General features: G+C 48.3%; 1 protein-coding gene across 1 annotated transcript in view; it reads right to left on the reverse strand.

Moving 5' to 3' along the window:
* Positions 1 to 1,565: 1,565 nt before the first annotated feature.
* Positions 1,566 to 25,766, reverse strand: part of LOC102521769 (tyrosine-protein kinase SYK-like) — a 44,409-nt gene continuing 20,208 nt past the window's right edge. The window contains 8 exon segments of the mRNA XM_032481006.1: positions 1,566 to 2,196; positions 7,113 to 7,225; positions 7,891 to 8,031; positions 10,688 to 10,877; positions 12,371 to 12,477; positions 12,479 to 12,581; positions 15,917 to 16,094; positions 17,426 to 17,510. Coding sequence (XP_032336897.1) covers positions 2,142 to 2,196; positions 7,113 to 7,225; positions 7,891 to 8,031; positions 10,688 to 10,877; positions 12,371 to 12,477; positions 12,479 to 12,581; positions 15,917 to 16,094; positions 17,426 to 17,510 — 972 coding nt within the window. The 3' untranslated portion in view covers positions 1,566 to 2,141.

Genomic DNA, 25,766 nt, shown 5'->3' on the forward strand with positions numbered 1-25,766 from the left:
AGGATGGGAAGGTTGGAGGCACGTGGAGGGAACCCAGACCCAGGCAAAGACAGGGTGAAGACAGGGTGAGAGCCAGGAAGAGCGCGGCGTGCGGGGGAGCCCAGCCTGATGCCCGGCAAGAAGCCCTAACCCTCTGAATTTTGCTCATTTACGTCTTCCGTGAAGTCACCTTTTCTCGTGTGCCCTCCACTGTGACCCCAGGGGAAAGGAGACTTACTCCTAACACAGGGCACATTTTGTTTTTTCTAGGCAGGATGTGCACACGGCCGCAGGCACTCCCTCTGCCGGGAGTGGGGAGGAGGCGGAGGACAGCGTGGAGGAGGTGGAGGACAGCGAGGAGGGGGCGCTGGCCGCCTCCCGGGCTGGGCTTCTCCTGTCCTCTCACATTCTAGGGCGGGGCAGGGGCTGCTGGACGGTGCGGGAAATCCCACCAGAAAGAAGGAAAGCGCTCTGCACGTGCCCCCTCGTTGCCGTGAGCGGGTGGCCTTTGTGACAGACACGCTCTGGGGGGACAGCGGGAGCTCAGCGGCATGCAGGGACGGCTTCCCTCTCAGGCCACGTTCTCCAGGCCTTCCTCTGAGGACTCTAAAGCTATGCCCAGCCTGACCACAGACGTTACGTTGCTCATCTTTTTAATTCCAGGGACACCAAGCGTGCGTGGCCACTGGTTTGAGCATCTGCTGAGCACACGGGGACCCTCTCTTTAACACGAGGTGGCACCATTCTACAAAGCACGGGCGGTTCCTAAACGTTCCTTAACGCAAGCTCTGAGAGTGGGCTCCCGTCCGCCGGAGCTGGGTGCTGAGTGCTGCCTGGCCCCCTGTTAGGAGTGCGGCTCCTCTCCGGGGGCAGGACGCTATGACGTCCTGGGCGCCGCTGAAGACGAGACGGTCTGAGTCTGTGTCTCAGCTAACCTAAGAATGCGGGCTCATTAGCTCCGACCTCAAAGGCCACAGCAAAACTGGTACCAATGGGCTGATGACTTGTAGAAGGTCAAACATTAGCCAGGAGCAAGGGCCGAGGGGGCTGGAGAAGATTTCCTGGGTCCCCTATCCTTCCGTGGGTCTCACATCCTCAGCCCAAAGTCACACTCAGCGAGGCCTGCGTGAGGCAAGGTCACGATCTGCGGCTTTACGATGAATTCACACTTAGAAACCCATCTGCAGACGGCCCTGGCTACCAGGTTGCCCCCACTACGAATACAGGAAAAGGAAGGGAATTCCGGCCCGGCCGCCGTCCCCAGGGGAGAGGGAACGTGGACCACGGCAGGCGGGGACAGCCCGCAGCACCCGGGGTCTGCCCTGCGTCAGGCCTGACATGGCCACAGCCTCTCCCCGACTGCGTCTCCACAAAGAACTTTATTAATGCATCTCCAGCCAAGCACCGTCCTCAGGAGCCCGCAGGAGAGGGGCTCTGGGGCGACAAGCAAGCCAGTTCATCGCAGCAGGCCCCCAACCTCACGCAGACCGGAGCCCTCCGCCTCAGAACTCACAGAGCAGAAGCCGTACCGAGTTTTTTTCCCCTTAACTGGCTACCGGCTTGGACCCTGTAAAGATTCAGCTTGATTTTTTTTTTTTTTAAAAGCCTCAAAGCACTTCTATGGGGAAAGCTTTCCGGTGGCAGGACTCGGTCTTGGGACCTGAGGGAGCCTCGTTCCGGTGGCCGCCACACCCCTTCTCCGCTTCCTTCCTCCCCCAGGGCAGGTGTCACGGGCCAGCGGCTGCCCCCGGCCGCGGCCGCTTAGAACGCAGAGCTGGGGGTGGGGGGACATTCAGCACCCCGGGTGGTGGTGATGCTGCGCGATTCAAACGCAGCCCAGGAGCCAGGGGGCTGCAGACGGAAAGGAGTTTGGAAACACACCCTGCAAATTAACCTGCCATGAAAACCCGCAGTCAAGAAACACGAACCCACGGGCCCTCTGATCCTGGGGTCCGTCCGTCCCCCCACGGCTCTTCCGGGACGGGTTTGTCTGGCGGAGGGCGGGTTCCGTCCGGCACAGGCTTTGGGGAACAACAGTCAGCACGGCTCTCCCGACGGGCGGAGGGGGATGGAGACTCAAAATCAAGGCGCTTGGCACAGTCTTCCCGCGGCGGCGCATCTGCTCCAGGGCAGCCACCGGCGGGTGGGCCCGCCGTCATCAGTTAGTAATTGCGCAGGCGCAGTTCCACCGCCACGAAGGCTGGCCGGTTCTCCACGCTGCAAGGGGGGGGGGGGGCGGCATCGTTAGCGCGCTGAGGGGAGAGCGCCCCCTGCCGGCGTCCCCGCGGCCACGCGGCTCTCAGAGCGTCCCCGCCGCAGCCCCCGGCGACCAGAAGCCTGTGGGGAACGCGGCGTCAGGCCCACCCCAGACCCCCGGGGCCCAGTCTGCGCTCAGCGAGGTCTCCGGGTGGCTCGCGTCCCCATATGTCCCTTCAAGATGATACTGTGTAGCACAGGGAAGCGTATACAGGATCTGGTGGTGGCTCACAGCGAAAAAAACGTGACAATGAATATATGTATGTTCACGTGTAACTGAAAAATTGTGCTCTACACTGGAATTTGACACAACACTGTAAAATGACTATCACTCAATAAAAAAAGTTAAAAAAAAGATTTTTTTTGTGTGCATATATGTGTATATTGAAGTCAATTTGCAATGCTGTGTCAATTTCACAGTCACAATCTTTTAATCCCACGTTCAGAGACTGTCTCTTTATGATCTAGCAAAACAGAGTGTGTCTGAAAATGCTCAGCTGGTGAACGTGCTGCAGACATAAATGGAACATCTGACCCACAATCTTGTGAAAATTAAAATGTAGACACGATTCAAAGGTTCCCTCCTCACACCCTAGTCGGACAGCTCTGAATTTTCTGAAGACGTGCTGCTGTTATAAACCTTAACATAGCAAGGCCTTGCTTCTGTCACTGTTGGCCAGTGAGGTGATGATGTACGTAAACCACAGGTAAACGTTTTTAACAATGTGCAGCATCTAAACAAAACTGTTTTGGGCCTCTCTGCTTTCGCTAACACGGGCACACTGAAAGGATATAAGTTGGGAGCAAATATTTCTCAAAACTCTGAGACTCTATCTTCGCTTGGAAATTAATTTTATTTTGCAAGACTTGGGGCCACACGGCAAGTGGGTAAAACTGCCCAGTAAGTGAAACAGACGTTGAGGTTCGGTTGCAGGAAGTGTCCACACTCAACCTTTCCGACCTGCAACAGCTGCAGTTTCACGTGGCTCAGTCCAGCTACGAAAGAAGAGCCAGGGATCAAGAACCGCTCGCCACTATGAGAGCAGAGTGATGTCTGCAGGACCAAAATGGGTAGTTCCGTCAAATGGCATCAAAATAGATGGTTGGACCGAGAGCTTCCAAGAGCAAGCGAAAAGCGTGATAAAACTGTTTGCAAAAATCAGCCACCTGTGGTCCTGTCTGGAGACCAAAGCTTCCTCTGGCTTACTGCAGGAAGATGTGTCTCTGGCCACCAAATTTTGTGACAGGAGGGGAAGCGATGACCAAGCCTGGGATGCAGGATCATGTGCGGAAACCTGTATCCACACAGCGAGGAAGCCTCCCCCCTGTTACTAAACTTCTATAGCCAAACAGTGCAGCCTTATCATATTTGCAGGGCAGGGCGCTCTGCTCCAGCCACAGGGATGCCAATGCACAGCGTCCCTTTGAGTCTGGCCACGAGGGCTTCATCCACCCAGGAGCCTAGCACCAAGCAAACAAGCTAGTGTAGGTAAACAGGAATACGGACTGGCTCTCGGCAAAGACACCTGGTCAGTTTTCCAGGGAACCTCTCCTTTCCACCATGGGTTAGGCTGCCTCTAGGAAGCCAGGCCAATGCCGAGCTCCTGCAGAGGAGGGTGGCCAAGCGTCCTGCCTGTGTGCCATCTTGCCATCCACCCCTTGCCCGCCCACTTCTGTCCACCTGGAGCTGGGGTGCTTTTTCCTGCCTAGTGGCCCCCTTCCTCGTGTCTCATTTCTTGCATTCAAGCACCTCATCCTGCAGCTCTCAGCTGGAATGCCCCTTCCTTTAGGCTGATACGGACGCCCCAATGGAAAGATGCACACCCACCGGAATCCTTTACTGTCGTTCACAGCACCCATCAGAATACGTAATCACGTGTTTATATGAGGGTTAATTTGTTTCCCGTCTGCCTAGCAACGCCCAGCCCCCAGCCCAGCCCAGAACTGTAACCTCCATGAGGACAGTGTCAGCTAGTGCTTGTTCGCGGGGCTCAGTAGGTGCCGGGCCATCAACAGAGTGTGTCGGTGACAAATCTAAAACTGTGTATGTGTATGTTTGTCAAAATACCCGTCCACCCATCCATCCATCATGAATTGATCAATCTGTCTGCCTAATCCGTCTATCATCAGTCTAACCATTTATTCATCTACACATCCATGGGACGATCCATCACTTTGGCAAAAGGTGGCTGACTGTTTACAATGGAGGAAACCATGAAAAAAAAAATGCTTTAAAACGGTTGGCTGGAAACTATATGGGGATCTTTTGTATTTACTTCTTTGAATCCACCAGGTTCTGGTAGCTCCATGTGCTTCTGTGCCCCAAGCAGCTGTTTCCTTTCCTTCTGCAGAGTAACAGCCACCACCCAGGAGGTCCTCACGCACACGTGCTGCTCCCTCCCAGGCCCGGGGTCCTCCTGGGCTCCGAGCTGCCCGTGGACTCGGCACCTTCTGAGAACACATCACAGATGCACTGGTTCTTGAGCTTCTCGGTCCCTGCCTGCCTGCCTGCCTGCCCCTCCCCTGGACTGCGGGCTCCTACAGGGGTGGGACCTGTGCCTTCCGTGAGGTTTGCCGACCACACGCCCGCTGGGGACAGCAGCATGGCCTGCATGCAGCTGGCTCGGGTGGTGAGTGTGGCCCCAGTGAATGCCCGCGGCTCTCAGACGATGAGGCGCACAGAGGCCAAGGACCTGGCGCCGGGGAAGAGCAGGGACACTGTGCCTTGGGCTTGCCAATCTCTAAACAACACCTTGGGCTCCACCTCGATCACTGCCAGCTCTCAGAGACTCCCGAACATCCCCAGCTTTTCTCCGTTAGGCAGAGGCCCTGTGTTTTCAGGATCAGGATCTCCATATTCTCGCAATCTGCAAGGGCTTTTCCCACAAGCATGTGGGAACAGACAGGATGTGAACTGACCCTGGGACACACTTATGAGTGACGCCCCCGCCCCCAGCGTGGGTTCTTGTTTTTCTTGGAGGTGGGGTGGGGGACTGTTTCCTTCCTGGCTTTGGCAACGCCACCCCCACCACGGGCACTGCCAGGAGTGCCTTGTTCCCCTTTGTTCCTAGTTGGTCAAACTCTGTTATACCTTATTTGCATATGATGTTGCAAAGTGTAAACAGGCAGCCTATAAAGGCCTGTGTAGAGCTACAGACGGGGTCCAGAGCTTGGAGTGTTAGCTCCTGTGGGCCTGCTGGTGTAATAAACCCGAGTTCCCCAACTCTGAGTGCTGCTTGGTCTCTCGCCTGGATCCAGGTTGTTGTCACAACTGAGATATAACAGAGCTGTAACACATTTTTCCACAACAAGAGGGTGGGGGAGATGCCATGAGCTTGCCTCCCACCCTGAGGGGGGGTCTCTGCTGCTCCCAGTGACTCCTCACAGACCACCGGGTCTCCAAATCCTGGGGGGAGGGTGTGCACGGTGCCTACTAAAAGCCAGGAAAAGCCTGCCCCGTTCCCAGTGGCTTTATAGGTCCTTCGGAATTGTGTGTCGAGGAAAAGCTTAACAGCCTGTCCTCGTTTATGGGATTCCTGGAACGTCTTGCAGGTGCTTCCCGCCCCTGCCTGTCAGAGGCACCAAGAGGTGGGGCAGCAGGGACTGGACTCAGCACTGGCACACGGTGGCCCGACTGCAAGGTTTGTAACATCACCTTGGGGTAATTTATCTGTTTCCTGTATCTCTCCCCCACCTTGATTTCTAGCCCAGAACTTCCATGTCAATGTCATGCCCTGCCTGTCAGTGGTTCTCTGATTCCCGTTCGGGCGTGGGGAGGTGAGGTCAAGACTGCACGTGATGGACACCTAAGATCCATCAGCTGGATTTCGCTCTTGCTGACACCCTGACATCTCTTTGGCAACCTGGGCCAGAGAAGCTCCCTGGGGGCCTAGACGGGCACCTTGGGTACCGAAAGGCCCTTTCCCTGAACCGTGTCAGCAGCAGACAGGGAAATCTCCGCCCTCCCCCTTTGGGGCTCGTGCCAGGGTCACTTCTAGATAATAATGAGATTCTTCACTTCCACTCCCAGCTGTGGTGGCGGAAGACGCTCCCTGGGATGCGGAGAAACCCCAGGTGGCATCTGCAGGCACTTGGAACATCCCTCATCCTTAAACGCTCCTGCAGCCTCAGCTGCAGTGTCTGAGAACAAACCTCCTGGTTATATGAGCCGCATCACTTCCAACCTGCATGTTTCAGTGCCAGAGGGACAGAGACCATGGCTTAGGGTTTCCCCACGATGCATTTCCAGGTTGCCACACCCAGGCAAGGTCAAAGGCCACGTTCCTGATTCTCAGGTGCAGCGCATTTCCCTGGCCAGCTGAACTGCCCTGACATCACCTGCCCACAACATCACATGTGCTCCACCAGGCAGGCCACGTGAGGGCCCTCAGGGCAGAATCTGAGGGCCACTGTGCCAAGATCTGAGCCGCTTCTCGGGACGTGCTACCTTAGCCAATCCATCTGTGAGCTGGCCCACATCCGTGGTCATGCCTCACTAAGGAAGGTGATCGGGAATCAGAAATTAGCCAAGTATGGCACCCCCCTAAGTACCGCCACCATCCTCTGTCACCAGAAATGGCACACACCCCCAGACCAGACGCTAAAGAATATTTTTTTCACTTTGACCACCCCTCCGACCCCTGGGCCAACATTACCGACATTTAAATTCCGGTGCCCTGAATTAGAGCAATTGTCTACACTCTTTAGACTGAAGAACACGAGCACCTGGTCCAGGAAGCAAGCCCCCTCCCCCATTGCTTGTTTAGAAGGGAGCCCACCCCGATTCATAAAGGACAGCATTTATGCTTTTGAGTGCCTGGCGATGCCACCTGCCTGCAGCGTGCTGGGCTGAGCGGCAGGGAGGGCTGGGTACTCACTCGTAGGTCCAGCACAGGGTCATCAGCTCGTACATCTCTCTTGGACACCCTGGCGGGCACCCCATCCTCTCTCCTTTCTCCAGCATGGCAGAAACTTTGCTGCCTTTCATTCCCTGAAACATGCAAAACACATCTGAGCTTTTAAAACACAGCATTCAGCGAAACACAACAGACACAACCCAGCCCCGAAAAGAAACAAGAGTGCACGCTGTGCGACTTCCATGACATCAAGTGCAAAACAGAAGCACCTAATCTGTGATGCTGGAAGTCAGACGGGGCTGCCCTCGGGGTAAGCCTTGTGCATGGAGCGGGTGTGGGGGGCTTCTGGGGTTCTGTTCTGTTTCTTCATCTGGGGCCAGTTCCATGGGCATGTCCCATTTGTCAAAATTCCTCAGTCTGTGTTCTAGGATTTGTGCACTTTTCAGTACGTATATTTTGATTTAAAAAAATCCAAAAAACGGTAACGGAGCTGCCAATTTGATAATGGGAGTAGTCACTATTTCTATTTCAATCCTATTAAATGTTGATTTGGGCATATATTTATGCATATTTAAATGTGTAAGACATAATAGAAAAAAAAACACACACTGTCCAGGTAGCTTCAAATATTTCTTTCAGTTTTAGAAGAAACTGAGATCATACTAACTGCCCACTCTCAAAAGATAAAGACTCAGAATGGGGGCCCAGATTTGATGACCTTCAGGGTCTGGTGAAGCTAATCTGGTGCTTATCTGTTCTGATGGCCATGTAATCAGGAAGTGAAGCAGAGGTCGCTCACCCGATACGGCTTCTGCCCGTAGGAGAAGGCTCCCCACATCAGCACGCCGAAGCTCCACACGTCGCTCTTGCTGGAGAACTTGTAGTCGTTGATGCACTCGGGGGCGTACCACTTCACGGGCCACTTGCCGTGCGTCTGCGCCTGAAACGCACGGAGACGCTCCGTTAAGAAGATATGGACGCCGCGTCTGTTCACCACGCCAGGGGAGACGTTCCGTTAAGAATAACATTATGGTCACCGTGTTGGTTCACAGCAGCCGAAGGTGGAAGTCACCCATGTGACCGTGGACAGACGCATGGATACATGAGATGGGTATACTGATGCAGTGGACCACCATCCAGCCTTAGGAAGGGAGGGAATTCTGACGCATGCGAAGGCGTGGATGAGTCATGCAGTTACCTGTTACTACACTCAGTGAAATGAGCCAGTCAGGTCACCGAGGGACAAATACTGTGTGACTCCACTCACTGAGGCCCCTGGAGGAGTCCGATTCATAGAGACAGGAAGCAGAACACGGGGAGAGAGGGATGGGTGGGGCGTCGTTTAAGGCGTACAGAGTTTCAGTTTGGAAGATGAAAAGAGCTCTGCAGATGGGCTGCAGACAAAGCGCATGTACTTCACATCGCTGAACTCTACCCTTAAAATGGGTGAGGCGGTCAAATTTAGGTTGTGTGTATTTTACCACAATGAAAACAAATGAAATCATGACTCGCAAAATGCCTGTGTACGTATATTTGATTTGAGACTCAAAAATGCCATCACATTGTAAAATCTTAAGTTTTTAAGATTTAAATATGTATTTTTGAGATTCAGACTGAATTTTTTTTGTAGCTTTTAGCCTCTTTCCCTCACCTCTCGCAGCTCCTTGGAGTTTGGCGTGTTGAGCTTGAATATGGCTTCGTGGTTATGCTCCACGAAATACTGGACTGTTCACAAGCATGTTTCACTATTACTGTATATTAATAGATATTAACTATACTTAATTATATTAATTATAATATAATTATATATTAATACTAATTATTTTGGGGTAGACTGCTAGTTGTCATTTAAAACAAAGTTTTAAACTTTCTAATTAAAAAAAAATAGTGAATGGCCATAAAGAGATGAAAATCTTGCCCAGCAAAACCCTTCCTTCGGGGCCGGGGGCTCAGCCTGGCATGAGCTACTCCTGCTCCCTTGGGTGGATTCACTTCACTTCTACACTATCTTCTACGTTTTCTTCTTCTTTTTTGGTTTCCAGAGATTAACTGGCTTACTTTTCAATGGTGTGCCATTTAATACCAGTGGCAGTGGGAAAAGCTGGCCCCCTGTTCGCTGTCATTCTTCCCCGCTCTCCTTAATAGGGTGGTCCTGGCTCTGCAACGGAAGCCCAGCAGCCCCCCCTTCCTGCCTCCTGAATAACCTGCTCTCAGGGCCCAGCCGCCAGGATGTGAGTGAGGAAGCCCAGGGCACACGGGGAGGCCGCGTGCAGATGCGTCGTTGTTTGTGAGCACAGCCCAGTGGAGGTCCCCGACCACGGTCCACGTCAAGTCAGTCATGAGCTGTGTGAGTGCGCAGAGCGGGAGTAACCCTCGCGCCCCCTCAGGACCACTCCCCACTGGGACGCTGCGTGGAGCAGGGGGCGCGCCCCCACCAGGCCCTGCCCGCGCGGCAGGGCTGCGAGGGAACCCACGCCTGGCGTCGCCCTAAGGCACTAAGTTTTGGGGTGACTTGTTCTCTCACTTCTCCATCTCCTGTTTGGGTCTATGTTTTGGATGGTCTATGTTTTCTTCTCTCTCATTGTCGTGATGAGGTGCATGACCCAAAGCACCTCCAACCTTAAAATCTCCTTTTTTTTTTTTTTTTTTTTTTACTGCTGTGTATGTCTGGCTGTCATTCTAGGTGAGCTGTTCCCTTTGCTCCGTTTCCCAGCAGTCCCTGGATGGGGCTCACTGGATGCTTTTCTAGTGAAGGCTCATGTCTGAAGTGGCTTTGCTCGGGGGCCAGCTCCTCTATGAAGAATGCAGGGGGGAGCTCTGCTCCTGTCGGTCGTCCTTTGTGCTGACTCTTAGCTGGACGAGATCTGCTATCTGTTGCCACCTGCCATTCCCCTGGCTGGCCTCTTGGAGAATCGTTGCAGTGGGGGGCAGTGTGGTCACTTAACCGTGCTTCCCCAGCCACTCAGGGCAACCCCACAGCGCCCCGTCCTGCCATTCTCTGGTTAGACCCTCAGGGTCTGTCCTCTGTTTCTGGACCACCGGACACTCCCAGGGAAGAGTTGGGAATCTGTCCTTGGCACCCTCTTCCACTGCCTGGGCTCAACCCCACAGCATTTTCCAATTGACCAACTTAGACTCTACATACGCCCTGTGTTTGAGTTCATATGAGGATGGGGCTTTCGTATTTTTTCCCCCTTGTTTTAGTTCTGATTAGTTCATTTGAGGGCTCAGAGAGGGGCTTCGAAAAACCCTGCAAGAATCAACCTGTTCAACCTGTATATTCCAAAGTAATTCAATACAATAATTCTATTCTTGTTTTTTTTTTAAAACAAATTATCATTAATACCCTGATTCCCTGTTGTTCTAAGGAATAGTTTGGAAGACATTATTCCGAGTAAGTCGCAAGTTGTGATATATTACAGTGTTCCCATTTTTTAAAACAAGAGAATCAAAGCTTATGAACATTTCTTACATAGTTATATTTACACAAGGAAATTGCCTCTTGAAACCCTACTGTAATAAAATAAAGAAGACACACATTTGCATTTCAGATTTTTGCTACCCGCTGCTCTGAACGTCAGCTGAGCTGTCCCTACCTTGTAGTAGCTTTCATCAGCACGAAGTGCTTTGGAAAGTCCAAAGTCACTGATCTTGGTGTAATGTTGAGTAACCAGCAATACATTCCTTGCAGCCAGATCTCTGTGCACAAAATTGCACTCCTCCAAATACTTCATCCCCATGGACACCTGATGCACCAGCTCTATGATGTTCTTGTCCCTGACGTGCCTGGAAGTCACAGAGGTGTCGTCAGTAAAAGTGAACGGTAGTTCATTTCAGAACAACCAACCACGCCCCTTGCACAGAAGGAATGTGAATCCACTCATTTCCTTTTCTTCTCAAGCAAGAGTCACAAATGGTGACAAATAACCATGTTAACCTACAGGTGTTCAAGTGTGAACACCATTCTCCTGGTGTTTAACTGGTAGAATTTTCAAGGTGTGCTTTGAATTGCATGGAAAGCCGTGTAAGGGGGTGGTCAGACCTGTCTCACGGAGACCCAGGCGTCAGTGGGAATCCCAGTTCCAACATTGAACAGGTAACAAAACCAACCCTGAGTTTAGTAGGAACATAATGTAGCAAATGGGATGAAGTAATTAGTGGCTGTTAATATAACTTACTCCACGTGAGTCCCTACATCCCCACCGTGGCTGCAGGTGAGCACAGCATGGCTACTCCATTGACGGCTGTCCTCAATAAAGACCAACAGATATTTTCAGAAGTGATTTCTGAAAATATCACTGGTTTCCCTTGTGAAATGTTTATTTAAATGTTTATTTTACTCTAATTCAAAAAAGATACCTGCACCCCAATGTTCATAGCAGCACTATTTACAATAGCTAAGACATGGAAACAACCTAAATGTCTACTGACAGATGACAGAATAAAGAAGCTGTGGTATATTTAAACAATGGAATACTACTCAGCCATAACAAAGAATAAAACAATGCCATTTGCAGCAACATGAATTGGACCTGGAGATTGTCATTCTAAGTGAAGTAAGCCAGAAAGGGAAAGAAAAATAAAGTGATATCACTTATATGTGGAATCTAAAAAAGAAAGTCACAAATGAACTTATTTTCAAAACAGAAACAGACTCACATAGAAAACAAACATGGTTACTGGGGGAAAGGAGGTGGGAAGGGATAAATTGGGAGTTCAGGAGTTGCAGATACTAACTACTATATATAAAATAATGAACAACAAGTTTCTACTGTATAACACAGGGAACTATATTCAATATCTTGTACTAACCTATAATGAAAAAGAATCTGAAAAGGAATATATGTATATATATGTATGACTGAAATGTTATACTGTACACTAGAAATTGACACAGCATTGTAAACTGACTATATGTGAATTAAAAATAATAAATCAATACAAAAACAAACAGGTAAATAAATATTTCTTTCAAAAGAGCGCGCTCGTTCTGCCTGCTTGAACGAGGGGAGACTGCTTGCCAAGATAGTCTAAGAATGATTCTCTCCACAGGCCCATACAGAGTGAGCAAAGGAAAAGATAAAAAATTTGCACAACTAAGAGCACTTGATCCTAAGACCGCACCTCTCTTGCCTCCCCGTGCAAGAGCCCTGAGTGTGGACCATCACCGGGTAGGCATGGGAGGAGAGACGGCTTCTTGTAGACATCAGGCTACTGTGTGTGTTGGGCAGGTGGACTCTGCCCTTCAGAGAATAACCAGTGGGGGCGCCTAAAGGCACCTGTTCTGCTGTAAATATTTGTTGAGTGGACCGAGCTCCGCCATCTCCATGACCAGCATCCAGGACTCGGCCTCGCACATCCCGATCATGCACACGATGTACGGGTTTGTCGAGCTGCTGCATGACGTTGGCTTCTGCTAATAATTCATCTTTAAGGGCGGGGTCATTGGCCTCGTTTTTCAAGATTTTCACAGCCACTGTTTTCATGACTCTGCAAAAGAAGTCATAACACATAAGAAATTTTTCAAAGTGGCTCACTCGTACATAATTATTTTCCATTGAAGCATAACTCCTATGCTAGAAATGGTACCTGTCACGGAACAGAAAGTCATCTTGAGAAGCCATGCTGTAAACGACTAGTTTTCCAATCATGTTCTCTCATTTTATAGACAAAGAAAGTAACATCTAAGTTGTTAAACATAATGGGAGAGCACTGAAGATTGCCCCAAGCAATTGGAAAGCCTACGTATTATGGAATATTCAAATAACTTTCAAATAAACTTTGCAACCTATGACATTCATGAATTCCAATAACACCTTGAGATTTACCATCTCAAGAGTATTTCTAATGTATGTAAATACAACATTCCTTTAATATATCTTACAATGAATTTCTAGATGCAGAATTAAAAAGCATACACTATTACAGTTCATAATTTACAAAACACTTAAAAAAATAAAGTTTGTTCATTTTAAGCTAGCTTTAACAAATTTGCAAAAAACAAATTATTTCTGTTTTCTAGTAAAAACATCATCCAGGTCACGTTTGAGCTCTTGAAACTATTCTGATATAGCAGGGCTTAAATAAAGGAATGGAACTCAACTAGGCATGATTTGAAAAACTGCATCTCTCTGGGATACAGTTCCCAGAAATGCTGGAAGTATTCCTCTTCTGTTGAACTCCGAAACGGGAGAATAAAAACAGAACTATCCAATGAAATATGTAAAACAACAGAATAACAGAGTAAGTCGGACATAACATTCAGAAAAGCACATACAGCTTCAGCTTAGGACTCAAAGAGTATTTATATGCTTTGTGTCACTGGACAGAAGCTGTAGCTGCTACACAGATGGAGGTTTAGAACATCATCAGCATCCTGGGTCCGCCCCCTCCCCGTTCATTCTCCTCCTGAGACCAAGGAAACAGCCTCCTCTGCGACCTCTGGACAGTTTACTGTTTTACCTTTTACGTTTCTGTCTACCATCCACCTGGATGTGGTTTTGTGTATGGTGTGAGGTAAGGGTCTAAGTTAACAAGCAGACACCTCTTGATTCTCCCCAATGTTTAAGGAAGAAAGAACACCCACAGACTCTTCCAGAAAACAAAAGAGAAAGGGAACTCCCCAACTCATTTTATGAGGCCAGCATTAGCCTGATGCCAGGAACAGGCAGAGAAATTACAAGAAACTAATGTACTGACAACCACTCATGAACATAGATGTAAACATTCTAAGGGAAATGTTAATAAATTAAATGCAGTAATCTATGAAAAAGATAGAATGATACATAATTCACAGACAAGGTGGGTTTATTCTGGGAATGCAAGGCAGGTTTAACATCTGGAAAGTCCATCAGTGTAATTCACCACATAAACACAACAAAAGAGAAAGAAAACCTGTGGTCATATCAGTAGAGGAAATAAAAGTCCACAGAAAATGTAAGACCATTTATGATTAAAAACAAATCTCTCAGAAAAGTAGAAACAGAAGGAAACTTTCATAATCTGATAAAGAGCAGCTATAAACCTGATGGTGAAATATTAAATGTTTTCCCTCTGAAATAAGGAATGAGGCTCCTGCCACTTAAATTTAACATCAAACCACAGTTCCTAGTTAATGCAATAAGACAAGGAGGACATATAAGAAGAATAAGGATTGGACAGGATGAATATAATCAAATTGGCATCATTTACAGAGAATTTCTGGGTTAAAGAATACATAGATAAACTACTGGAAATAATAAGTGGAAAATAATAGGGGGCTTCAGCAAGACTGCTGGGCTTCAGGCTGACAGGCAAAACCAGTCCTAGAAGAAATAGCAAATAGCAATTTAAAAATTATACCATACATGTTGACATCAAAAGTACTAACTCCCTGTGAATGAATCCAACAGGAAAGTTGTGCGAGACCTCTGTGCAGAAAACTAAACAACCATGCCAAGAGAAACCCGAGAGAAGTTAAAGATGACCCCAGGAAATGGAAGGGTGGGTCGTGTTTATTAATTGGAAAACTCAGTGTTGCAAAGACGTCATTTTGCCCCAAATTGACCTACACGGCCTCTCCTCTCCCTAAACCTCTAGCCGAAATAACGCATCCATGGTCACGCCTGCTAATTTACGTATTTAATTAAGCAAAGAATTTCAGCATCGCAAACTAGTTGAGAAAATTTATGCCTTAATACAGGGTAATTTATATTCATTTTTCAAAATAAGTGTAAGATTATATATGTGTATATATATACATATACATTTAAAAACAAGCATAGCTGTCATACGCACACACACATATACATTATACACACACATTACACACACACATATACACTACACACATACATATTACACACACATATACATTACACACACATATACATTACACACACACACATATACATTACACACACACACACACACACACACACACACACACATATGGTGGAAGGGGCAGGATTAAAAGCCAAAGTTTCCGTCTATACTTTTGTCTATATTTTTGACCCTTGATTCATGTAGACCTCCTACTCAAGAAAAAAAAAATTATACAAATTCCTTAAATTCAGAATGGCATCAAAAAACCCAAACCCAGTTATATTTATCTCAGAAACATACTAACTCAAACATACACATGCAAAGAGAGAATTTGTTTCAAAGGACTTCAGAAACCAGTATTTTCCTGAACATTCCTTGTGGGGTGTCTTCTAAAGACCAAATGAAGTACGAAGAGATTTTTAGCAATGTCACTATTCCAATTGTTGTATCACATGTATTGCCATTTGAAATGATAGGATAAAGCAAATAAATAATCAGACGAATGATATTTGTCAACAGGAATTTTCTGGTTAAGAGGAATGAAACAATTTAAACAATCAAAAAAAAAGTGAAAGCACTGTGTTATCATTGAATGATTGCATTTTAATTCAACATAAAGATCCAAAAAAATTATATAGACATTCAGGCTCGTTAACAGGAGAAGTGTTTGGGTCATAAAATACGACGTTTTTATCTTCTTATGTTTTGTCTGTTTCAATTTCCTAATTCTCTGTAAGGCACGCAACTAATATAATAACACAACCAATATAATAATATAAATAATACCACTGATATATATAATTATTATATACATAGCTAATATGCATAGTGGATGCATTGCTTGTAATTGTACCAGAAGTGAACAAAAATTACACTGCTGATGAAAAAGGATTCAGCAGTGCTGGGTTATAGTTCGTGTCTGGGATTAAATGAACACGATACGTGAAAACACTCAGGAGCTTCTGGAATGTGAGCGTGCACGAGCATGAGCTGTGATGTGAGGGCGCACAGCCGTGACTTACTTCTTCATCTGGTAGTAGCCATTCTTCACGGTCCCGAAGTTGCCGGAGCCCAGCTCCTTGTACTCCAGGGTCAGCAGCTTCCGGTCCAGGTAGACCTCCTTGGGCCTGATCTCCTCGGGGTCCGCATACGGGCTCTCGTAGACCTCGGTGTCCATGGGCAAGGCCTCGCGCTGGGCTTCTGCAACGCAGGCCAGAAACACAGCACCCTGGGGCTGGGTCCCACGAGACAGTGCCGCCCTCCTGCATCCTGTGGGCACGCCTCCCCTTTCGAGCCCTGGGTCACCCGGGGCAGTTACGGGGCCTGTGGGCACTCAAGACGCGTTCTCCCACAGCTGGTAACGGTGGGGAAGGGAAAGCCTTCGTCCCTGTGGTACCTGACCCCTCTTCTTGCATCGGGAAGGGGCCTTTGTGCCAGAGGCAAAGTCAGACGGGGTCCTCCTAACGGGCCATGGTGGCTTTAAACCATGTCTGAAAGTTCTGACCCTCTTTCATCGAGAGGTGGAGTCTGTGTCATCTCCCCTTGGTGGCTTCTGTAACCGTGTCACCCCCGAGAGCACCGCAGGAGCGAGGCTGGTGGCACACTCAGGTGAGCTGCCAGAAGGCCATGCACCTTCTGCCTGGCCTGCGGGAAACTGGCTATTGACGCTTCAGTGCCGTGCAGGTTGTCTGGCTGCCCCGAGCCCTGCTAGGCTGGGAGAGTGCCCAGCCGGGCCGGGCACAGGGACCCGGCCGGGAGGCCCCCGGGGCTCAGCGGAGGCAGGGAGACGCCTCGGTCGGCCTCAGCGCCCCTCCACCCGTGCTGGCCCGGCCCCACCCGCCGTCTGACGGGGAGAGGCCCAGCCGGGCCCCGCCCAGGTTCCTGACCCGCGTGAGGGTTTGCACGACTACGGTGGTTTTAAGCTACTAAGCTGTGGGGCGGTTTGGGGGGAGTAATAAACAGACCAACTTCACCAATTAAAAAACCTCCTGGAAAACCTAAGAAGGTCACCCAGCGGCGATCATCCGGTAAGTCTAGCGGAGGCCTGCGGAGTCCGAGGGGCTGTCTTCCTGAACCCTACCCTCTCCAGGCCTCACAGAATCCAGATTCCCACAACTCGGACATTGCTCCAGTGTCCACCAGTCGCCCACTACCGCACCGCCTGCTGAGACCTCCTCGTGGACACAGACACCCTGCCACGCACGCAATCTTAGAAAAGGAAGCTGTGAGGAATACTGGTGATCACTGCGAGAGAGGAGAGATTCCGAAGCAGCAGGACTGAAGACCATCGTCAGGGCAGCCGGTTTATTGGGAGGGAGGCTGTGCAGGCCATTTCCTCCGAAAGTCTCCCCTGTTCACAGGCACGTGGCACCTGCCACCGGCCGCCAGCCCACAGGGCCGCTCACTGCCAACCGCCGCCACGTCACAGCTGCCGGCAGCGGGGTGAATTACAGGCCGGCCTGCGGTCTGCAGTGAGCGCGGGGCGTGTCCCCGCGCTGCGAACGCCCAGGGGCTGCAGGAGCGGTTCTCACCTCTGTCGTTGGCCGGCCCTCGGTCTGGCTCATACGGGTTGAACGACACCGAACTCTCTGGCCGGTTCTCTTGGGATGAGGAGGTCTGAGGCACACAAAGGATAAGAGCTCAGTTTTCTTCGTTGGTAACACTGTTGAGTTGATGTGGGTAATTATTTTTGTTTTTAAATCATCACACTTCAACTTAAGCAGGGAAGACAAAGGAACGAGGAAAAGAGACAGGAAAACAGCAGACAACAACATGGCTTGTCTCATCCTTCGGGCAACTGCTGGGGTGCTCGGAGACTTAAATAGGACCCCTGCTCCTGCAGTGGGAGGGCCGGCAAGGTCACGGGGGTGCTGTGAGAGCACAAACCACGCCGTGGGGGTGAAGGTACCTCCTACCAACACACCCTTTCAAAGCCTGTTTCCACCTGCTAGAAGGTGCTGGGGGGTCTTCATTACCCCTTGGATAATTTCCCTCCATTAACTCTTTCTCTTTAACTTTACTTTATAGGGAAATTACTTAAAAAGAGACATTAACTCTCCACCAGCTGCTTCCCAACTGCAAAGCATCCGTGCATTCTGAGTATCCTCCTGTATCTTTATCTTCCATGGCATTCAGGCAACATTTGGGGAGATGCCAGAGGGCAGCGCGGGCCGCTAAGCTAGGGGTCCCGAGAGGAAGCGGCTGCCCCCAGCCCAGGGCCCAGCGATGCTGCTAGCTGTCATCCTCGTCACCATCCTTGTCACCATCATCACGGATCCTGTAAGGCAGGGAAGACTCGTTTTGCTAACCCGGAGGAAGGTAATTCTTCCCTGTACCCAGAGCAGGTTAACTGAAGCATTAGCAGAACAAATATTTGCTGGCCATTCTTAATGGCAACCTGCTCTATTATTCACTTGATTTGCACCAATGTGCATACTGAAATAATGGGGTAAAAATCCACTGTTACATGTTATGTTCCTACAACCTTTCCCTTCTGCAACTCTCTGTCTCAAGTGTTCCTAATACACCCTCACCCCCAACTTAAAACAAAGGCCTTGCTACTAAATTTGACTTTGCAGGGAAAGCACAGTTGAAACCATTTTGGGGATGTGCACTGAGCGGACACTTCATATATCTGCTTTTGTCAGCAGTGCCCCAACGCTGGCCACGAAGAAATGAGATAATGCCAGATTTTGGAGAAATTTAAAGAAACAGAGGCATTAAGCTCAATTTGACACAGCCACTGAGTTTCCGCACACACTGAATCTTCGTCTGCCTTCCTGCCGGCCCAAGACCGGGGACCAAAAACACAGGGACAAAAGCCACAGTGCGTCATGGCTGCCACTTGACCGCTGGTCTCCTAAACCTTGACCTGTTTCTTCCTGCTGCCCACCGAGCTCTGCGGAACCACTGCTGGCTGTGGCAGAGGCCCTCCTGACGGGATAAAGGACATCACACACTGATGTGCTGTCAACGGGATGTCACCGGATCCGTTTTTGGACGGTTGTCTCAGCATTCTTCTCGAGCTGTTTCATAGAAGCAGCTACGACGTATCACGGGTGAAAACAGAATCTAAGTTCTGTGGGGTGAAGTCGTTTACTCCCCGCCTCAGAGCTCTGCCGCGCCCACCACTGGTGCTAGGTAGCGATGGGTTGAACAAACATATGGAGAATGAACGAATGAATGAATGAATGGAAACAACCTTAAAACTGGGAGATGTGAAGTGTAAGCTAATGTGATTGAAAAATGAGTTCTGGCTCCAGTTTTTATATTAACAGAAAGGATAGGTGTGAATAATTCCTAAAGACAATATCTCTCTTTTAAAAACTGGCGTATAACTACGAGGCTATTGGATGTGCTGGGCCGTCACTTCGCACGTATAGTCTAGTTACCCCGTCTCGACAGAACTGTCCCGGGAGAGACTAGGTGATTCCCAAGGCTGGCCGTCCTCCCGCTCTGCTCAGGTCCCTCCGGCCATCAGACTCCAAGGTGGAGAGACTTTGCACATGAAGACCTTCAAGTTCACATTTTACTACCATTGCAGCTTCTCTGATTTTCCCTCTGGGCAGGAAAGTTTTGATGCAAAGACAAAACTTCAAGACATCAGGCCCAGCCGCCACAGACGAGGAGAGGGCACCAGCACCCCTGCTCTTGCCCGTAAGACCCACGGCCCTTTGCCCGCTTAGGCACGTTTCCCGGGGTGCAGCCTCTCCGCCCGGATGGAACGGTCTCCAGAGCAGGAAGGTTGCATAAAGGCTGTTGCAGTTAAGCCAGAATGCAATTACCTGACGTAGGAATCCTGTGGGGAAGGTTTTAAAAGCAGAGACGGAGGTGTAGAAAGTACTGCACAGGATACCTGGGGTACGAAGAATAAGAGTTAGCAGAGATGGACAGTCGGCCTGAAGCCCTGGACGAGTAATGTGTGCTCTGACTGGCTGCGTGGGGTTCGCCCCTAGTCTGTCTTCACTATGGATAAGCAAACGGGTTGGGGGTCTCCTTTAGAAGATCAGTTCCCATCTGTTAAGCCAAGGCGACTCAGGGATTCATTTCAAGCGCTGCCCACAGAGACCACCATGTGCTTACAAGCCTCCCCAGGCCCGGAGAGCCCCGAATTCCCCTCAGGAACCACGCCAGCTCCCCGCTCGGACCCCTTGGCCCTCCTCGCCCCCCGACTGGGGCGGAGGATGCAACTGCACTCGAGAGACTGTTCTTTGGGAGAAATGGGAGGTTTTCTCCCGTGTCTGTTAAAAGGGGTGGCTTTATATAAAGATGAAGCTACAAAATGCAAGGTTCATCCTTCCCAAAGAACTCGGTGAACGTGCCATCTAGCAAAAAGAACAACAAACAGCCTCGGGAATCGAATGCTCAGCTGAAAAGAAGAAATTGAGGACTTTGTAAAAAAGTGAGCTCTGAGGCAAAAATGGTCAACTATAAGTACGTTAGTACTTTGAACTTAAAAAAAAAATTTTAATTTAAAGAAAAACAGGCTGCCGGTCCACTATGTAAGTCATCACTCTTCTTCCTGCTTTGTGTTGATCGTTTTTTTCTGTCCTAACCAATAGTATCACCTTTTCTGCATAGAACAAGGTATAAATGAAAGGCTGGCTTGTCTTTTTCCTGGTTTTTGGTGATATTCGGAACAGAAGTCACACCTGCAGGACACCACAAGATGGCACTAGCCACCTTCCCATCCCATCTTCCAAAGAGCGATTTGTGATTTTTAAGTTTTACAAATTCAGGTAAAAACTGTTCACCCCACAATAATGAAAAGAAACTTTAGGTGATAAATCGTGATCTCTTATTTACCAGGCTTAACTGCAATGAGAAAATTTATTTGACAATTACTCTTTGAGTGCCTGTGTTTAAGAAGTATGAATTCAGAAGTGAACAAAAGAGAAAAAATATGTTAAGGTAGGGAGCCGGCAGGGTTGCTCACAGTTTCCTGATCTGGGAGCATCGCCACGTGCCCTGCTGTCCGTTTCTGGATCTTAATCTCTAGACTTCTTGAAAGACGTTTTCTAATCAGGCAACAGCAGTAATAAAGACGCCAACATACTTTTGCAGTAGTTAACGACAAGTATGTTTTGATCTGCAGGACATTAATTATTCAGAATATTAATTGTGGAGAATATTATTAAACAGGTAATTTGAAATTTCACGAAAACTTCATGAAAAAAATGGGCAAAAAGAGCCTGTAGGCTCAGCCACGGTTCTGTTCCCTGGTGGGATGATCGTGGTCCCAGCGGGGACCAAGGCTTCACTCAGAGCCGAAGGCAGACTCTCCTTGGCCAGGGCATGAGATAACACTAGGTTTGCTTCAGATCCATGAGAATAAACACTCGACCTTCATCATTCATCTTCCCTCACCTTTGAAGCAAAGATCTAAAATCCAGTGCTTTATACAGTGATGCGGAAACACCGTCCCAGAGGTCTGGGCCACTGCTTCCACATGACCAGGCAAACGGGTAGGACTTAAGAACTTTTTCTTTCTCTCTCTCAGCTGAACCCTCGTGAATCATGAAATATGTCTTAAAAAACAGTCCCATCATCAATGCAAATGTTGGAAGAAAACACGAAACACGTTTTAATTTGAAATTCTGGGACCCTTTCCCACAACTGCTATGTTTCACCTTAGAGAATGTGCCTTTGAACTGTGGAACAGAAGCACGGCCTTTAAGAATGCTGTTGTTTAAACTCTGCCAACTGTCCTTAATAAAAGGATGGGTTTGCATCCTTAAAGTAGTGAAGAAATAGATTCCAATGCTGATAATAGGAGCAATTTTATTCACGTAAGGACTACCAGTCCTTAGAGCAAGCGATGGCAGGGGGCGAGGACAGCGTGGGTCAAATGCTCGTATTCTTCAGTCAAATTCATTTACATTTTTAAGCGTTAAAATGTACTAAAGAAGAGAAAAAATACACCTGCTGTTAAGTTTTCGTGAAATTTCAAATTACCGGTTTAATAATAGTCTGCACAATTAATATTCTGAATAATTAATGTCCTGCAGATCAAAACGTACTTGTTATTAACTACGTACTTGAGTTACTTCAAGTTCTAACATGCACTTGTTGTGCGTGAAGCATTAAAAAACAGCTATTTATGTTGAGCAAATTAACAAATTCACGCAAGTTATTTGCACCTTAGCTTAACAGATGAGCTATTTGACATAAATGCCCACAAGTTTTTTTCTCTGGTTAAATAATGGAAATTTCTACTTCTATTTGTGAAAACATAAGGATTAGTTCTCCTAAAATATTTCTGATGAGCAATTAAGATATTTTTAATCCACTGCTTAAATCACACAATCCCTTTTTTCATCAATTAACTACTGATATTTCTGGCATCTATGAAAATTCAATGCATACTTCAAAGTTGTTATAAATTTAAATAGGCAACAGCCTTTTTTTTGTTTGCCAGAGAAGTATTTTCACAGTATTAATCAGATTAATTAGTTTCTAATATTTAATTGTCTTTTAAAATTGGTTAAATAATTTTAGCAAGGGCAAATTTAAACAGGCACGGCAGGGTTTACGACATGGTTCTCCCTGACACCCCGTTTCCTACGCCCAAGGCAACTAGGGTTATCGGCATTTTCTGTATTCTTCTAGAACATTCTGTACTATATCAGCACATATCTGTGCATGAATTTGGGGTCTTCAGTTAACACTGTGTTTCGGAAACAATTCTAGATCCCAGCTACCCATCATAGTACGGATGTCATTGTGACTGACTGCATTATTTCCCATCGGCTGACTTTTAAATGATTTCCAGACTTTGTCCATTACACAATGTCAGAACAAACACTTCCGTATGAACGCGATTGCACATAATGTATGAAAAATACCCAGATAATAGAACTGCAGTGAAGAGGTTACGTGAGCTCTTAATTTTGATGGATGTGAAATTGCCTTTCTTAGAGATTGCACCATTTCACACTTCTCCAGTAAAGTGTGGCCAGGCTCACTCACCACACGGTTGCTGTACATTGTGACACCGAGCTTGTTTATCTGGGTCCATTTCACAGATGGACGTAAGAGAGCACCATAGTTTTAACTTGCATTTCTCTTACAATGAAACAGAACAGCTTTTCCTACGTTTAAGGGCTATTTATGTTTGCTTTACTATAAACTATCCTCTGCCCATTAACCTGTTAGGTGGCTGAAACTTTGCTTATTGATTTATAAAGTCTCTTTATATATTAAAGAGATTAACCTTCCATCTGTATCATCATTACTAATACCTATTCCAAGTTTACTACGTTCCTTTTGATGATATTGTGGTTATTATTCATGCACATGTTTTATTTTTAGCTAGTCTTACACTTCTTCAGACACATTCTTCTTTCACTTAAAGATCTACTAAAATGTATTTTCTGGCTACTTCCTAGAGTCACCATGGGTGGCCTGAGCTGGCTTCAGCCTGCCTGGAAAAAGGACATGGGTGGGAGTGGGCTTTGTCCCCTAAAACAGTGCTGGGTTACTGTTTCCTGGGGTGATGGCTTTCTGCTGTGTCGGCCTGGCTCGCCTGAACTATATTCCTGTGTTCGTGATACAAGTGATCCTGGCACTGCTGCGGAGAGATTTTGCAAGTACTTAAAATTCCTAATTAGTTGATTTAATTTAGGGAGATTTCCCTGGGTGGGCCTGCCTTAATCAGTTGAGAGTCCTCAGAAGAGAGTTGCAGCTTTCTTAAGAGGGAGAAAGGTGGGGGGTTTGGGGGAGAGGCTGTGAATGACAGCTTCAGCCTTGCCTGAGATAATTAAAAATAAAATACCCTGGTGTCCTCCCTTCCTGATGATCTGCCCTGTGGACAGTGAACTTGCCCCTACAGTTGTGTAAGGCAAGTCCTGGTAATATATCTGTATGTGTGTGTGTGTGTGTATGTGTACATGTAGGTAGATGTATGTATGTACAAATATGTAGGTGTGTGTGTCATCTATGTACTTACATGTGCGTGTACATGTATGTAGGTGTGTGTCATCTATGTACTTACGTGTGTGTACATGTATGTAGATGTGTGTGTATAAATATGTAGGTGTGTGTGTTATCTATGTACTTGTGTGTGTGTGCATGCACGTTTTATACATAAATCTCCAAATGGTCGTGCCCCCCTGGCTGAACCCTGAACGACGCCCTTGGAAACCACAGACTTGCGATACCTGTGGAATGCGGCATCTACCCTGCAGGGAAACCGCTCATCTCTGGGACTGCACGTGGGCGGAGGGCTGTGCGGTGGCACACGTCCTAAAGGGAATGCTGGACAAACAAACTGTGGGGTCCAGGGGTGTGTCCCGCACCTGCCAGGGCTCCTGGCCAAGGGAGCCAGGCGATGGAGGTGGTCCGGGTCTGCTGAAGGGGCACTGTGCCTGCCCGGGGTCCTGCCCTGGGGTGTTCCATGGAGCTGTGTCAGTGCAGCAGGTGACTAAGGACTCTTGAAAGGATGACTCACGACTGGAAAGCACCCTGAACCAGAACACATTTTGAATCCCCTTGGCTGATGGGGCACCAATTGGCCTACGTCTCCCTGGACTATGGTCCCGTGAGATGGCACCCTGGCCACGGAGTGAGCCCTCTCCAAGGAGAAGGGGCAAATGCTCACCGGGGTCGAGGGCCATGTGGGCCAGAGGCGGCAGCTGTGGAGAGTTTCACCTTGGATCGTGGGCAGTGTTACTTGCTCAAGGCCAAAGCCTCTTGAAACAAGCACCAGGTCATGGGGCAGAAGGGACATGGACATAGAGCATGCTTTGCCTTGACAACCTGGCCCCCAGCCCCTAACATGCCACCCGTGCGTGGGCAGCCCTACTGTCACCTCCCAAAAGCGATGCCCTGTCATAGGTGATCCATGCTGCCTGGCAGCCATCAAAATAGACAGTCACTCCATCCGGGTTCATCACAGAACTTCCCATCAAACACCACGTTCAACTCACTTCTCTGTTCTATGATCAGCAAGGCTGGGAACACTGAAACTAAGACTGCCCACCTGGAAATTAAATCTTAGGACTTACACGTCTTTTATTTCTGTTGTTTCTAACAAGTACTTTAGGCAATCTGCTTCATGAGCTGATGCTCAGTTATATGCTGAAATGTTTGGAAAACTACTAACTGATATGAACACGGGAAGAATGATTAATAAAGTAATTAATTCTATACCATAGTGAAAAACAAAAAGCAATCCATGCATGCTATATATATATTTTTTCTTTTTGAGGGAGGTGATTCATTATAAGTAAAAGTCTTTAAAAAACAACATCTTTTTATTTCCCTCATAATCCTGTCGTACAGCCAAATGTCCACCTTACTGTCCCATAAATAAAAACGGTGTTTCTCATTCTCAAATTCCATCTCGTCTTCCTACACGTTATGCTGAAAGTTCTGTGTGGGAACTCTACAGCCACCATGAAGTTACCACGGCATATGGCATTTATAAAAGGGATGGGTCCTGTGTTGTCACTGGGTGGGACCCACACAACCTCGGCGTTCCTTCCACCAACATGTAAGTTATCTAGTCAATGACCCTCACGCCGCAGCACATGCTTCCGGCGACTCAAAAGTGACTCAGCTCCCTCTGAAAAGACTTTCCCAGGTGAGAACTCCCTCCCACCCATCACCCTGAGCGAAGTGACTTTCCAGCGCACATGTTAGCAGACAGCTGCGCTCACCGTGATGGACATGGCAGCGAAGTGACTCGGACCCACATGGAAAGCACAGTGAGGGCTGGGGTGTGGGCCGCCCGGCAGGGCTACACGCGGCGGGGACAGGAGACCGCGGCAGCGGGAGCATCAGCAGCAGGGCACACGGAGGGGCAGCCAGAGAGCAGAGCGCGGGGCCGAGCGCGTGTCGGTCCTACCACTCGGGGACAGCGGGCGGGGACGT

This window comes from Camelus ferus, chromosome 6, assembly GCF_009834535.1.
Source record: "Camelus ferus isolate YT-003-E chromosome 6, BCGSAC_Cfer_1.0, whole genome shotgun sequence".
NCBI classification, from domain to species: domain Eukaryota; kingdom Metazoa; phylum Chordata; class Mammalia; order Artiodactyla; family Camelidae; genus Camelus; species Camelus ferus.